Here is a 14642-nt window from a genome sequence, read left to right on the forward strand (position 1 = left end):
ACTCTAAGATTCTCATGTATGTATTTCCCTGTTTCTTTTTAAAACCAAAATAAATTTTATTTTAGACTTGAATGTTTTAAGACTGACATTTTGATAAGATGTGGGAGCTTTTAAGTACTGGCAGGAGAAGAGTCACTCATGTGGGTCTGACTGGTGGACAGACTTCAACGAGGTGCTGAGGCCATGATGTGGAAATGCACATGGAAGACATCAAACACAGGATAAAAGTAGCCCCAAAGATACAAGGCTGAAATCGGGCTACTGACTCTTGGGGTGCAAAAACGCACCAGCTGTTATATCCTCACACCAGCAGGTCTTGTGTGTCCCTGTGTATGTGTGAGAACCCCAGGAACAGCTGAAGCAGCTGTCCTGTTCAGCAGCTCCCAGCTGAAGAAGGTGGCTGGGGGTTGTGTAATTATCCCTTCCCTCGCTGCTTGCCTTCTGCCTGCTGCAGAGTGGAGCTTTCTACCTTCCAGGGAGGCAACAGCAACAAAGCTGTTACCCTCACTCCCAGTAGAGAAAAGGCTGGGAGCTGGGGGCGTGTGCTCTTTTCCATTGCAAGACCTCGTCCTTTGAGTCCTGACACCTGGCTTGGCTCTGGCTCCTCCTTGGAGCCTCCTTGGACTCCTGCTGGGGGTGACTGCTGCAAAGTGAGCAAATGCTTGCTTTTGCTTGTTGGATGTTTGGTTGGTTTGTGTGGTATGACACGGAAAAGCTCTGTGATGATAGGGACAAGGGGAAAGACGCACACAGCTACTTTCACATGTGCTTTATCCAAGATACTTGGTACTTGTGTATTATGACTAATGGATGACTAATTCCTCAAAAGTAGTAAGGATCAGACCTAAAAGAAAAGAAAATGCTAAAGAAAAAAATTATCCCAACTAGATGACATTCTTTCAGTGGTCAGATGTCCCTGATTCTGGCTACAGAGATGATTCACAAACTGGACAAAGTAATGAAAAGTGAGATTTGATTAGAGCAGGGTGGTTAATAATGTGATATATGCAACTAAGCGGCATATCTGCTTTCTCCAGGGCCAGCAGGAGTGTTCTGTTTCTGGAGTTCTGTGTGGGCAAGCCTGGCAAAGTTGCTCAGGCCTTTAAGTTTGTGCAAGTTGTCACTATCTGCTAACACAAGTGGGAGTTGTGAGAGGTTAGTTTGATCTCAGAGTGCAAGAAGGACACAAAGGGATTTCAGTTTAAATCACAACAGCAATGATGCGCCTTTATTTTAGTGCCAACAACATGGGTTATGCAATAGATGAAAGGGAGAGAGAGGGAGGGATAAAGAGGCAAAGTAAAGAGAGAAAAAATGGGGGGGTTATGGCTACCAATGGACAAGATGGGGTCACTAGTGTCTTCTTCCATGGGGAGATCTCTTTCAGAAAGTAACTTAGGGGCAGTTGGCCAAGAGGTGGGGAGATTCACAGCCCATTGTGATAAGACCCATTGCTCAGGGAAGCAAGTGTAAGGTACAGAACAACCCTCTCCTCACCAGCAGGAACGAAGGCAGCATACCATGGAAGCACAGCGAGCACACCTGCAAACATCACTTGACAAGCATCCACCTCAACCAGGCCAGAACCCCTGTACAAAGTCCCCTGGGGTCTTCAGGGTCTTGGTCTCTGTTCTTGCGACGATCGTGGGGCAGATAAGGGAAATTTCGGACCGTCTCTTACAGAAGTGCAACAGAGTTCTGAGTGTGCATCACCCAAATGCCACGGGGCAGCTCCTCTCCCTCTCCCTGCTGCCACCACCATGTCGTCTCTGCTACGGTTACACCCCAGTTCTTTAAAGCTGAGACTCACGTTTGAGTTTAGCTGAAAAGTACAAGTAAAATAATAATGTAGTGCCATCTACTGTCTGTAAATGGTTCACCTGCTAAGGCCGGGTTTAAGTGGAGGCATCCACTGGACCCTTCAGAGAAAGTTAAGTGTGCACACCTAAAAGAGGTTTGGTCTTGACCCACCACTGAGGTAGCTGCTATTAACTGAAATAAAACTGGAGCATTGTGAATAAGTATTGACTTCTGGCATACATACATTTAACTTTTTTCTTCTTGTGGGTCCCGCACCCCCCGCTGCTGGCGGCTGCTCGAGTGGGCCGAGCCGCCCGGCCCGGGGCCAACTTTTACGTGCCGGGCCGCAGCCGCGCTCCCCGGGCTCGGCTGTCCGGGCAGGGCGGCCCCAAGGGCGGGACTCTCCCCGGCACCGCCCCCGGCCCGGTCGCATGGACTCGGTGCTGCGCAGCGCCCGCCGCTTCCCCCCGCGTCTGCTGCGGGCGGCGTCGGGCCCGGCCATGCAGCAGCCCGAGGGCGGCGGGGGCTGGCTGGGCGCGCTGCGCTTCGATAACCTGGCTCTGCGCTCGCTGCCCGTGGACGCCTCGGAGGAGGGCGGCCCGCGGATCGTGCCCGGCGCCTGCTTCGCTCGGGTGCGGCCCAGCCCGCTGCAGAACCCGCGGCTCGTGGCCATGTCGCTGCCGGCGCTGGCGCTGCTGGGGCTGGAGGCGCCCGCGGCCGACCCGGCGGCGGCGGAGGCCGAGGCCGCGCTGTTCTTCAGCGGGAACCGGGTGCTGGCGGGCGCGGAGCCCGCGGCGCACTGCTACTGCGGCCACCAGTTCGGCAGCTTCGCGGGGCAGCTGGGCGACGGCGCCGCCATGTACCTGGGCGAGGTGCTGGGCCCGCGGGGCGAGCGCTGGGAGATCCAGCTCAAGGGCGCCGGCATCACCCCCTTTTCCCGGTAAGGCCCGGGCGGGACGGGGCCGGGGCAGCCGGCGGGGCGCGGTGCCCCGTGCCTGGCTGCGGGGAGGACGGGCAAGGACTTGCCGCCTCGCAGATCGCATTAACGAGGGGCTGGTGCCTTGCTGAGGATCATTCCCTGAGGCAAAGGTCATCTCTTAACCCTCGTGGTTGTTTTGTTTTGTTTTGCTTAACTTCGTTATCGGCGAGTGTAATGCTTAAATGCTAGATCAGGAGGTGGCAAAATTTTCTGCTGGAAAGCAGGAGCGTAACTGCATGTCACTGCATGGTGCAGGTGACTTCTGTCCCTGGTTATCCTCCTGTGCGGGTTTCCCCCGCTGGGAGGATGCAGACCATGATGACAGTGGGGAGAGCAGTGTGTAATTGCTGCCCACGCAGATGGTATTTAAATGTGAGTGTTTGCTTGTGCTGCTGCTCCTTCTCCCCACTCCTCCCAGCTGTGGGAGGGAATAGCAGAAAAGTCCCCAAAATGGCATACTGACCAAATCCCTGCAAGGGATGGGTGTCTTCATTAGTCACATTAGCCTTTAAATACTTTAAATATTTCAGGATTTTTTTTTAAATTTCCCATATTTTCTGTCCCTGCTCTACACAGGCTTGGCAACACCTTAGTTTCATGTATTGGTCCTCTGAAGGTCTTCTTCAGATCTGTGAGAGTTAAGGGAATCACAGTGAAAATCCCAGATGTGGTGGTAGCTTTTTAGATCTGCCCTGGGCTGTTCTGCTTGCCTATGGCTTTGGAAGTGCTGGGAGTGTGGGCTGAGAACCACCTGTGTCTGTTCCTTTTGCTTAATGTTTATGAAATAAGCTAGTTTGTTATCTTCTGTCTGTTTAGTTGGGGTTTTTTTAAGTGCAGCTGTTTAGGACCCCATTTCTAGATTGCTTACCCAGAAAGATTCGAAAGAATATTTTTCATTATATTTCATTTAGTTAAGAGGAAACCATTAACTTGATGTACAGTAAAATAGCTATAGTTGTCCAAATTTTAAAAATATTTTTAAAGACTATTGCATCAATAAAACCAACACAGTTAATGATTAGAAGGGATATGTGTACCTGGAAGGTTTACTCTGTTATGTGTGCTCTTTATTTCAAGTTGCTGTGTTCATCTAATTGAACTTTAACAGAAGTTTGAAGGTCCAGCTTTTGTTTTCAGATCTGCCACTACTTTTTTGTGTGACCACGGGCAGAGTGTGCTACTTCTAGGCTTTTATTTCTCTCTGCTACAGAGGAGACAGGAGTTCCTGCCATCATAGCCTAAAAACCCTCTGTGTCTTCCTGCCGCAGCCAAGCTGACGGCCGGAAAGTGCTGCGGTCGAGCATTCGGGAGTTCCTGTGCAGCGAGGCCATGTTTCACCTGGGAATACCAACAACACGGGCTGGCACCTGCGTGACGTCCGACTCCAAAGTCGTTCGTGACATATTTTATGATGGGAATCCAAAAAATGAAAGGTGTACAGTTGTTCTGAGAATAGCCTCTACATTTATAAGGTAGAAGCCTATTTTGTTGCTTGGCTTTGTTTTGGTTTTTTTTTTCCCCTTTAAAACTAAGCAGTCTTTTAAAATACCATCTTAAGTATATTTCTGTAGCAGCAGTGTTTGTATGTTTCTTGTTCTGGATGCTTGGAACTTTTTTTGCTGGGCTGTAGGAAGCTGCTTTTCTTGCCCAGCAGATGGGATGGGCTGCTGTCTTTGCACTGAGACAGAGAAACACTAGGGATGCTGGCCTGGTGGAAAGAAGAAGTTCTGCAGACTTAGGAGAAGAGATTTTCCATGTGTATTCCTCTACAGAATACGTGATTTTTTTTTTATTTTTTTTTTTAGTAGTAGTAGTGGTGGATTATAGCTCTATCCTTAATTCCAGTTCTAAAGTAGTATTGACAAAGTTTGGATGTGCTTTCCCTGCCTGAGAAGTGTACGAGGTTCCAGCTCCAGCAGAAACTATTAGGCATTTCAGGAAGTTGCACTGCTTCCTCTAAGGCTACAGAATATTAGGGGGAGGTGAGGTATAAGGAAGATGTGATTTCAGATGTATGTGTGTATTTGTGTGCATTTCTCTGTGTGTTTACATATCTGGAGAATATATCTGGTATGCTTGATATACAGTCTAGTATTTAAAAGAAGTCCAATATTTTTACATATTTTAGGATTAAAAAATTTCAGTAGAAGGAGTTGTAATAAACTTCAGTGAGGTGGTGTTCAGTACTGGTAGGGTTGGTCAGTTTTGTTACATGTGGATGTAGGAGCTTCCTTTTGACCAATTCACTGAGCCTCACCATGTTAATTGTAGGAATCTTGCAGATCTTTTCTCTCAGCCACCTGAAAGATTGGTGTTAAGAGATGGTGTGCTGTTGTTAGAACAACAGTAAATGTTTTTATTACATACAATATCAAATTATGTTAATAGTATCAATATTTTAATTCTAAAACATGTTTTTATTTTGAAACAGATTTGGCTCTTTTGAAATTTTTAAACCCCCTGATGAATACACTGGACGCAAGGGTCCCAGTGTTAACCGGAATGATATTCGAATACAGATGCTTGATTATGTGATCAGCACTTTCTACCCAGAAATCCAGGAGGCTTATTCAGACAACACTATTCAGAGGAATGCTGCTTTCTTCAAAGAGGTAAGGAAGATCAGACTCTCTTCATAAATCTATACCTGTCATCTTTAGGAACTTCATCTGCAAGCACAGATGACTGGAGTCAGTATCATTCAAAGTCTGAACCTTTTTCTTTGAAGAAAGTACTTCTAGTAGATAGACTTGCTTATTGATGAAAGTAGTGTTGATATTGATCTAACCAGTGAAAACAGTTTAACCTTCCTAATAGTAAATCATTATTTCCCTGCTTTGGGAGAGCTTCCAAAGACTTAGCTCCATTTTCTGGGACTGTCTTAGACTGTTGAGAGGAAGTTCTGGCTCTGAATGTCAGGTGATGAATTGATGGTGCTGAGACATCACTTGCAAGGCATCATTTTGTAAAATACTGAGAATGCTGATTTTCCAAATTACAAACAGGAGTGCTGTCTGCAGATCATTTTAACTTCAGATATTAGAATTGAAATGTTTAAAGGCAGTTGAGCATTCTTCTAACTAGCCAGCAAAGAGAATAATTTAAAAATACCAGTGTCTAACACTTGAGTAGTCTATCTAAAAGCTGTTGTGGTGCTTTGAAATCTGAAATTATCTGGTAAGGACTGATGGAATGGCTGTAGAACAATGCACTTTCATAGCAGACCGATAAGAGGTCAAAATAGCTGACATTCTATGGTTTGGTTTCTTGCTCCTTTGTTTTTTTCTTTACCACAACCTGTGCATGCTTGCATTAGTTCTTCAAAGCAAGCTGCGGATTGGTTCACCACTATATTCCAAAGAATTTAACTCTGCTGGACAAGTCCTTTGTGTGTGAACAGTTGGGGTTGATGAGAGCTGTGCGTTTGCACTCACTCCTGTGTCCTCTGTAGCTGATGAAATGTTTACTTCCTGATAGCAGAAAAGTCATGGGACTTGGGGATCTTTGTGGATGTGCATGTGTATGCCCTGTCCTGCCTATTTCTGCTTTTGGCTGCTTTTCCTGGCCCAGTTACTACTGGTTTCCTTCTCCTTTCCCCCACCCCTATTCCTAGTATTCTTTTCTTGTTTCTCCAGGTCTGTTTTTTATTTGTTGTGCTTCTCATGCCACTGACTGTCCACACTCCAGTCTGTGCTATCATTGCCTCCTCATGTTTTTTCTCATCCTTAGTGGAGACTTTACAGACTTTTCTCTCCTGAAAATCACCCCATTCCATTCTCTAAGTGAGCAAGAACATCCATGAGCAGGCAACTGCCATCACTTCAACTCTATCTTGTTTTATCGTTCTTTCTGCACTGTGGAGGAAATGGAGACAAAAAGTACAAGTGATTGCATTTCACAGCACTGTCTAGAAAGCAGACATCATTATCTGTACTTCTCAAATACTTTGTAGCTGTTGTTTAAATTTAAATGAGCATATCCTTCAGCTGACAGTCTTACATATACACCATGCTTGCTTTCTGGTTTGGCTAGCTGTAGAAAAATGTTGATCAAAAATAATAAAGATCAAAGGGGATGCAGAGCTGTCTCTTTATCATCAATATACCCATCTTTGAGTGGCACTCAAGCTTTAGTTGCTTTTGGGCACTCTTATTAGGGGGATTTCTTTTTACCAGAACCCTGGTGGTGTACAGTACATCCAGACATGCCTTAACACTGGAGTGCTTTTATCCCAACTCTGGTGGCCAGGATTTTTTCATTTTTAAATTTTACATTTTCCTGGCACAGAGCCTTTGTACAGGGTGTGCCTCTCTTAGTGGTTCATGGCTTAAGTAATCAGTTTTGGACACATGTAGCTGGCTGCTGGCTTCCAGCTGCCCCATGAATCAGCGTTCAGGAAAAATGGGTAAAGTATCTACTATGAGAATATTGGAAAAATTAGAAGTGTGGGACCTTGAGGTAAACCAAAAGGTTCTGTTCCATGCATCATTTATGGTTTTCACTACTTTTCAGGGCAAGATTTGTTTAACTTTTGTTCTTTACTTGACTGTGTGTGTTTTTTTTAAAAAAACAGTAGAAAAATTCTGGATTTGAACACAAAGGCATAGAAACATCTAATGAAACAATTAATAGATTGTTTTTTGAACCTTAATGAAATACACTTACACTGCAGCATGGAGCAAATAGTCGTTTTGAATTTCTGTGCATTGTTAGCTATTTGGGAAGAAGAATGATTTTGTCTATGAAAATAATTTTATCCTAAAGTTTTAGCTAGTGGCTATGCAAAATTTTTACTTATGGCAATTTAATAAAGTATTTACAACTAGTTTTATTTAAAAACCATGTAGCTTCCCGACTTTTAGTGTTGTAATTGACAGGTAGGTTAATGTATTTAATAACTAGGACTGCTTTAAAATATTGTACTACTTATTTGAAGGATGGAGCACATGCAGTGATTTTAGTCAATTCCATGAAAATAATCTCCATTAAGCAGCGGAAAATGTCAGATGAAACATGCATTCCATGAAGAATTGCATTTAAACAAAATTGTCATTCTTGCAATTTTTTAATTTAATCTTGTAGCCTTATTTCCACTCTCAGAACATAGAGAGACATGCTTATCAGTGCTAAAACTTGTTTGCAGGGAACAGTTTTTTTGTGTCAGCCCTTTAACCTCCCTGTAAATCACCCATACATATGGGGTAATCCAAAAGAGTACATTTGCTTATGTGATCTCCTGCCTGTAGTTACTCTTTAAAATTAGCAATAGGCAAAAGAATATATTTGTATAACGACTAGAGTAGTATGCAAGTCTGATGTCAAACAATTTATCTTATTTCAGTGTACTGCCTCCAGTGCATTTGAAAGCTGTTCAATTGGCTGGCAAGTCAAGCATGAGAGGAGAGAAGAGGAGGCAAATGGAAATAAGAGGCAGAGAAACAGGGGAGTTACTGACAGGAGGAGAGAGGCAAACTGTCCTTAAGATGTTTGTGTGTATGGCATACTGCCAGAATCTGCTCAGTTCAGACTAGGGATACACTGGAAATATATGAAAACATGAATATATTGGAAATACGATAAAAAATGAAGAAAAGTCCTTTCTTTCAGATAACCAAACGGACAGCGAGATTGGTTGCTGAATGGCAGTGTGTGGGGTTTTGCCATGGCGTGCTGAATACAGATAACATGAGCATTGTTGGACTGACCATTGACTATGGCCCTTTTGGGTTTATGGACAGGTCAGTGTGGCATCATTGTTTGGAATGTTCATATGTTCTTGGTATGTAGGATAATCCTGGTGCTTGTGGTTGCTTTAATATTTTAACTCTAAAGTAGATTTTTGAATTATCTTTACAGCAAAGGAGATTAAGGTAATTCTAGTTTTCCTGTAATTCTTCTTGTCAATGTACTTTAAACTGTGTTCACAACGTCTTGGCTGTAAGACTTCTTGTAGCCTCTGGCTTTGGGAAAAGAATCAAGGAATGTTTCCTTTCAAATTTTTTAGTTCCTAGAGCAGACTAAAATAATAAAAGTACTACTTCTCACTGTATTAGTGTCCAGATAACTGGAAGAATACTAGCCATTTATTCTCTTGTAGGTATGACCCTGAGCACATTTGCAATGGTTCTGATAATACAGGGCGCTATGCTTACAACAAACAGCCAGAGATTTGCAAGTGGAACCTGGGGAAACTTGCTGAAGCTTTAGTTCCAGAGCTGCCCTTGGAAATAAGCCAACTGATCCTGGAAGAGGAATATGATGCAGAATTTGAGAAACACTATTTGCAGAAGATGAGAAAAAAACTAGGCTTAATCCAGCTGGAATTAGAAGAAGATAGTAAGCTGGTGTCTGAACTGCTTGAAACCATGCATCTCACAGGTTGGTGAACAGCACAGAAGGTGCTTGTTTAATAGCCTATCTGAATCTATTACCAAATCAAAATACAATTTATATCTTGACCTTAAAAGAAAGTAGCATTGTGCAACTCCATTGTTATCTGAGAGAAGAACAAAAGGCTGAAAATAATTACCTTATTGTGAACTGTGGGGTAGTTGTTGCCTTATACAGGGCCCCTATCTCACATTTGCACCCTCACTGAGAGAACAGTTTGTTTGCCTCTTTAGAATGGTGACCTGTACAGCTGTGGGAGGAGGTAGGAAGGAGGTATGGGAACTGCTTTCCTGCTGATTTATTAGTTGCATTACTCATGAAATTCTTTTTTTTCAGCTGGAGACTTCACAAATATTTTTTACTTGCTGAGTTCATTCTCAGTAGACATTGATCCTTCAAAATTTGAAGATTTCTTAGAAGAGCTTACAAGTCAGTGTGCTTCTGTGGAAGAACTGAAAATTGTTTTTAAACCACAGATGGATCCACGGTATAAATTATACTGCTTAAATGTTTTTGGCTTTTTCTTTTAGTTTTATTATAATCATAATGAACTCTGCGTAGTATGTAATATTTCACTGATTTTAAGACTGGAAATGTCACTGTTAAGTAGATGCATGACTTCCATCTGTTGGCTCTCGAGTTAAAGTTATCTGAGCTTTTGATTGGTTTGTTTTTTTTTCATTTCCTTCCCTGTCTCTGCTGACTTGAGACAATGAGGGTGCCAAATAATGAAGTGATACAGAAGTATTTTACAGAAGAAATGGGTTTGAACTGTAATGCTACTGTATTCTGCTAGAGTACTGTCAGCAAAAAGACACTTTCAACTGCCCAAGTTCTGGCCTATGGATAACCTTTAGGTGGGGTAGTCCATGCCCCCCCATTTGTTCTGCAGTCCAGCTACTCTGAGCATGGAAAAATAATAACTCCTGTTCAACTGCTGCTTATAACAGTGATTGCAGCAGTTTTTCACTTTTTGGAGATGGGGAAAAAAATTAAAGGTATTTTGGGTATATTTCTCTCCCTCCTTGTTTAGTAAATGCTCTGTAAAGGTAATGAACCTACTAAATTTTTCAGCTTTTGCTGTGTGTTGATAGCACAATACAGAGATAACTTGTGTGGTAGAGATGGGACAGTATTTTTTAAACATTGTGTTCAGGAGTAGAGAAACATGGAAAGTAGCTAGAAATCATCATGATGGGGATGTGAGATTTTGGAGAGGAATAATACTGTATTAAAATGAATGCGTAACATGTTTCTTTTTTAATCCCAAAACCTGGATATCATAGATGTAGGTATGTCAGATGTGTACATCAGATCTGGATAGGACTTTATATAAACTCAGAAATCAAAGCACCTGGCTTATCTCTGCTGACTAAAAGTAGGAAAGTATAATTTGTTATAATGAGTTGTCTGTTTTGAGGCCAGGAGTAATGTTTCTTTTCTCCTTTGCTTAAAAATGTATTCAGAGAGGAAATAAAAACACTTTGTATTTTGATATGCTGCAGCTCTTCGGGTTTTTATTTTACTTTATGGTATGCTGTAGTTATTAATTCAGAAAAAATAAAAGCTAGCATATTATTGCTAAATTGTATTGCAAAATAAGGTGGAGCTATTGTACAGCACCAGCTAACACAGTGAAATAGGAAGAGATACAATCCTAGGCAAACTCGCAGCAAAATAGTCTGGATATTGTTTGGAACTTATTACCAGAAAGTAGTTCTCAGTCTGTGATTTAGACTGGCTAACTAAAAAAATTAAATAGTGTTGTCTCATGTAACTTAAATGAAGTATTTTTCTCCATATCATTTAGATTTTTATTAGTACTAGCAAAAATAGTAGTGTTAAAGTAAAAAATATTAGATGTTAAAGAAAAAAAACCCCAAATGACAAAAGTTGAGAATTCTATATTATCTTAATATCCAAGTAAGATTTTTAAACCAAATTCCTTTCGAAGTTCGAAGGGTGTTTTGATGAGAATTGGGTAACTGAAGCAGTAATTTTGAAAATCTATTGTCTGCACTTTCTATACAACAGGAATATAAATTAAACACACTGAAGAAGGGGGAAGAAACAGTAGAATTAGGGTTATTTATAATAAAAATTGTTCTGTTAATTACAAATTTCTGTTATTTAACCTTTCTAGTGAAATCCTTGTTTGCTGTGAATGTTTTTGTATCTACTTTGATTGCGAAGAGATGTATCTTGACCAGCAGCTCACCTTTAGGATTTAATGCATTTGTTCCTTTTGTTCCCAGACAACTGTCAATGATGCTGATGTTAGCTCAGTCTAATCCTCAGCTGTTTGCATTAATTGGAACAAAGGATAGTATAAATAAAGAATTGGAACGCATTGAACAGCTCTCTAAACTGCAGCAGTTAACAGCAGATGATTTACGTAGCAGAAATAAAGGACACTGGAAGGAATGGCTGGAGAAATACAGGTAAGGTTTCTCAGTATTGATAGCACTATTATATTTCTACATTTTGAGAACAATGTGCATGTCCCATAAAAGACACCCTCTCTTAAATATAGATTTGGAGGATGGGGAGAGCATGCAGCTCAAGAATATTATCTGTTGCCATGATCAGTATCTTTGTTGCTGTGAAAGTTCAAGGGTATCTTTTTATATTGTTTTACTAGATTTTGAGGTAGTGTGAGGGTGTAGAAATCACCTAGTATCAAATCTAGTATGACAAGTGTTGATATTGCTTCTGAGATAGACTAATTCCAGTTGCAAACTTTTAAGTGCTCAGTAACTACAACTGACTAACCTTGAAGCATTCTGTCCTTTGAATTTTTTTTTCCAAAAGAAAAGTCTATGTATTAATACAGAAAGCAAGTATGCTTAATCAAAGAGTAAAAACAGAAATCATGGCCAGGAAAACAAAGGTCCAGACTGTTCTAAAGCTTAAAAACTTATGTGTTAGCAGGAGATTTTTTTTGTAAAAAATACCCTGAATAGAGCATTATTTTTTTGTGCTGTGTGGATTAGGTCAGATCTTTCCTCACCTGGCTGCCTGTGATCTTGTTCAGCAGGGCTGAGAACTTTAGCAAGTATTACTGATAGAAAGTACTGATATTACTGATAGAAAGATTACTGATAGAAAGTACCTCAAACTGCCTCAGTTGTATTACATCTCTGAGTTTTTACCAGAACAGCAAAAGTTTTAACCAGTAAACAGTATAAAAATAGTTGAAAGACAAAACTTGAACGTGTCAGTCATTGCAGAACAGACCATATCCCGTGTCTTGATCTGACTTCAGAGTATAGAAAAACTGTGCTGTGCTACTTCCTCCAGCTGTGTCAGGACCTGCTGTCCATAGTACTGAACAGTTTTAAGCTAAGTGGTGTTTTATATTCTGTTGTCATGCTGCATTTTATAAACTGAGAGGATTATAGATGATGTAGTATTTTTTAAGACCTGTGAACAAAGTATCTCAAAACAAGAAAATGTGTCAACTTCTACATGTGGTAAAAACCAATTGTTGTCACCTGCTTAATTTCAGAGTCCGTTTGCAAAAAGAAATAGAAAGTGTTGGTAATGCTGATGCCTGGAACACTGAGCGTGTGAAAGTCATGAATTCAAACAATCCAAAATATATCTTGAGAAATTACATTGCCCAGAATGCCATAGAAGCAGCTGAAAATGGGGATTTCTCAGAGGTATGCTATTATTGCTCTCTCTCTCACTCTCTCTCTCTCTCTAGGCTTGTGTGGATGTGTAGTTGTGCTGTTAATGACTGACATTATATCAGGCAAAATTCAGTCTGGAATCTTGGGCAGTAAGGGGATTGGGAATTCACTGTTCAGGAGATCTCTGTTGTTTTTGTTGAAACTGTAATTTTAATGACTGAAGTACAAATAATGGAATTAAAACTCTGAATCTGAACTTCACCTGCTTTTATAGGCTGACCTTAAGAAAAGACACACTGCTTTTACTGTCTTGAGAGTGGCTTGGAAGGGAGTTGAGGATTAATTTACACTTATTCCTTTCTGGAAAGTATTATCTTTTAAATTTTACAGCTTTAACTTGTGGACTTTCAGCATGTGCAATATTATTTGCAGAATATGGGAAAATTAATTTATTTTGAGAAATTACATAAGAATTTGTATTTAATATTTGCATTTCAAGTTATTTGAATCCCATACAGGTACAAGCTCAGCCAGGTACAATTTTACAGTTTGCATCTTATGTATATTGTTCATCTGTTTAATATTTGGCTTATCTGGAGTTCATGTATTAAATACAACATACTTTATTTGGCATGGGGTTCTTCTGCATATCATTTTGCCTTCACTTTCTAAATTCTTAACAACTGTGCTATGTTTTTGCTCTAGGTAAGAAATGTACTGAAACTTTTAGAACATCCATTCCAAGAAGCAGAAGGTTTGCAGGAGGTAAAGGAAGATGCAGAAGAGGAAGGAGCAACTGCTACAGCAGCTGTTTGTTCTCAAGAGACCAGAAGCAGACAGCCATATTGCAGCAAACCTCCGCTGTGGGCTTCGGAGCTCTGTGTTACGTGATCTTCATAACCGCCTTGTTTTGTTTTTTGCTGTGAACTGAAGACTCTGATCCTCCTTCAGCAGTGAAGAATTCAGCAAGGCAAACATCAAAGTGCTATTAAGTTATTGAAACAGCACTACATTTGGATGCATCTACAGCGGTCTTCAGCTGTGCTTAATTTGAAGCAATTGTGGATCATTGGAACAAACCAGTGACAATCAACAGCCTATACACATCAGTAATATAAATGTTTAAAGACCCAAAGTCTTTTCTTTATCCTCACTAGTAAAGTTAAGTAAAAAGCAGCATTTTATGTTGAGGCAGGCTGAACTTGAAACATCCAAATGGAGTTGTTGTTATGTGAAGACAAAAATAGCAAGTCAGGAATCTGATCTGTTTTTGTCTGATGTCTTAACTAATAGTACTTCTTAATACTTGTTTACTACTCTCTCTATGCAGAAACTTATAGTCTTCTTTAATGGAGGAATAGATTCAGTGTTGCTTGTTTGAACTATGTTTCATGTAATTAAGTAGTTAATTTCTTGTGAACCCTCAGATTGGTATTAAATCAATATCTATTTTCTGAGAGTGTGTATCGGCTAGAATTTTTGGGGAGCAATTGAATTTTTTTAAGAGCAGAATTAAGGGAGATGACATACATTTGCACTTGAAAACTTGGTGATGAAGTTTATTCAGTTTCAACTGAATAAACAACACCCATAAATATTTGCTAAACTCAGGAGAGTAGTTTGTAACCCAATTGCCTTGGGCAGGATGCATAAGCCAAATTAGCATGAGCCTTAAACTACCCCAGCACTCAAATCCAGGTTTGTTGTGTATTTATTTCTGTGCTCCTAACAGAGTCTGACTGTTGCAGAAGTGTGCGGGTGAGGTATTGCTCATCACACTTATCAATGGGGTTCTTCCATTCTTTCGCTATTCTTGCACCATTTAATTTACTTCCATG

At 40.9% G+C, this 14642-nt stretch overlaps 1 protein-coding gene across 2 annotated transcripts; it reads left to right on the forward strand.

Annotated features, from left to right (window-relative positions):
* Positions 1 to 2215: 2215 nt before the first annotated feature.
* SELENOO (selenoprotein O) lies at positions 2216 to 14261 on the forward strand. 2 transcript variants are annotated; one of them, XM_033514326.1, is made up of 9 exons: positions 2216 to 2740; positions 4048 to 4251; positions 5211 to 5391; positions 8369 to 8517; positions 8877 to 9157; positions 9506 to 9656; positions 11425 to 11610; positions 12678 to 12834; positions 13510 to 14261. In XM_033514326.1, the coding sequence occupies exons 1-9, from the start codon at positions 2232 to 2234 to the stop codon at positions 13702 to 13704; spliced, it is 2013 nt and encodes a 670-aa protein (XP_033370217.1). In that variant the 5' UTR covers positions 2216 to 2231; the 3' UTR covers positions 13705 to 14261. The 2 variants fall into 2 exon arrangements, with proteins under 2 accessions (XP_033370217.1, XP_015484456.1); XM_015628970.2 differs by having other exon boundaries at positions 8387 to 8517.
* Positions 14262 to 14642: the final 381 nt, after the last annotated feature.

This window comes from Parus major, chromosome 1A, assembly GCF_001522545.3.
Source record: "Parus major isolate Abel chromosome 1A, Parus_major1.1, whole genome shotgun sequence".
Taxonomy (NCBI): domain Eukaryota; kingdom Metazoa; phylum Chordata; class Aves; order Passeriformes; family Paridae; genus Parus; species Parus major.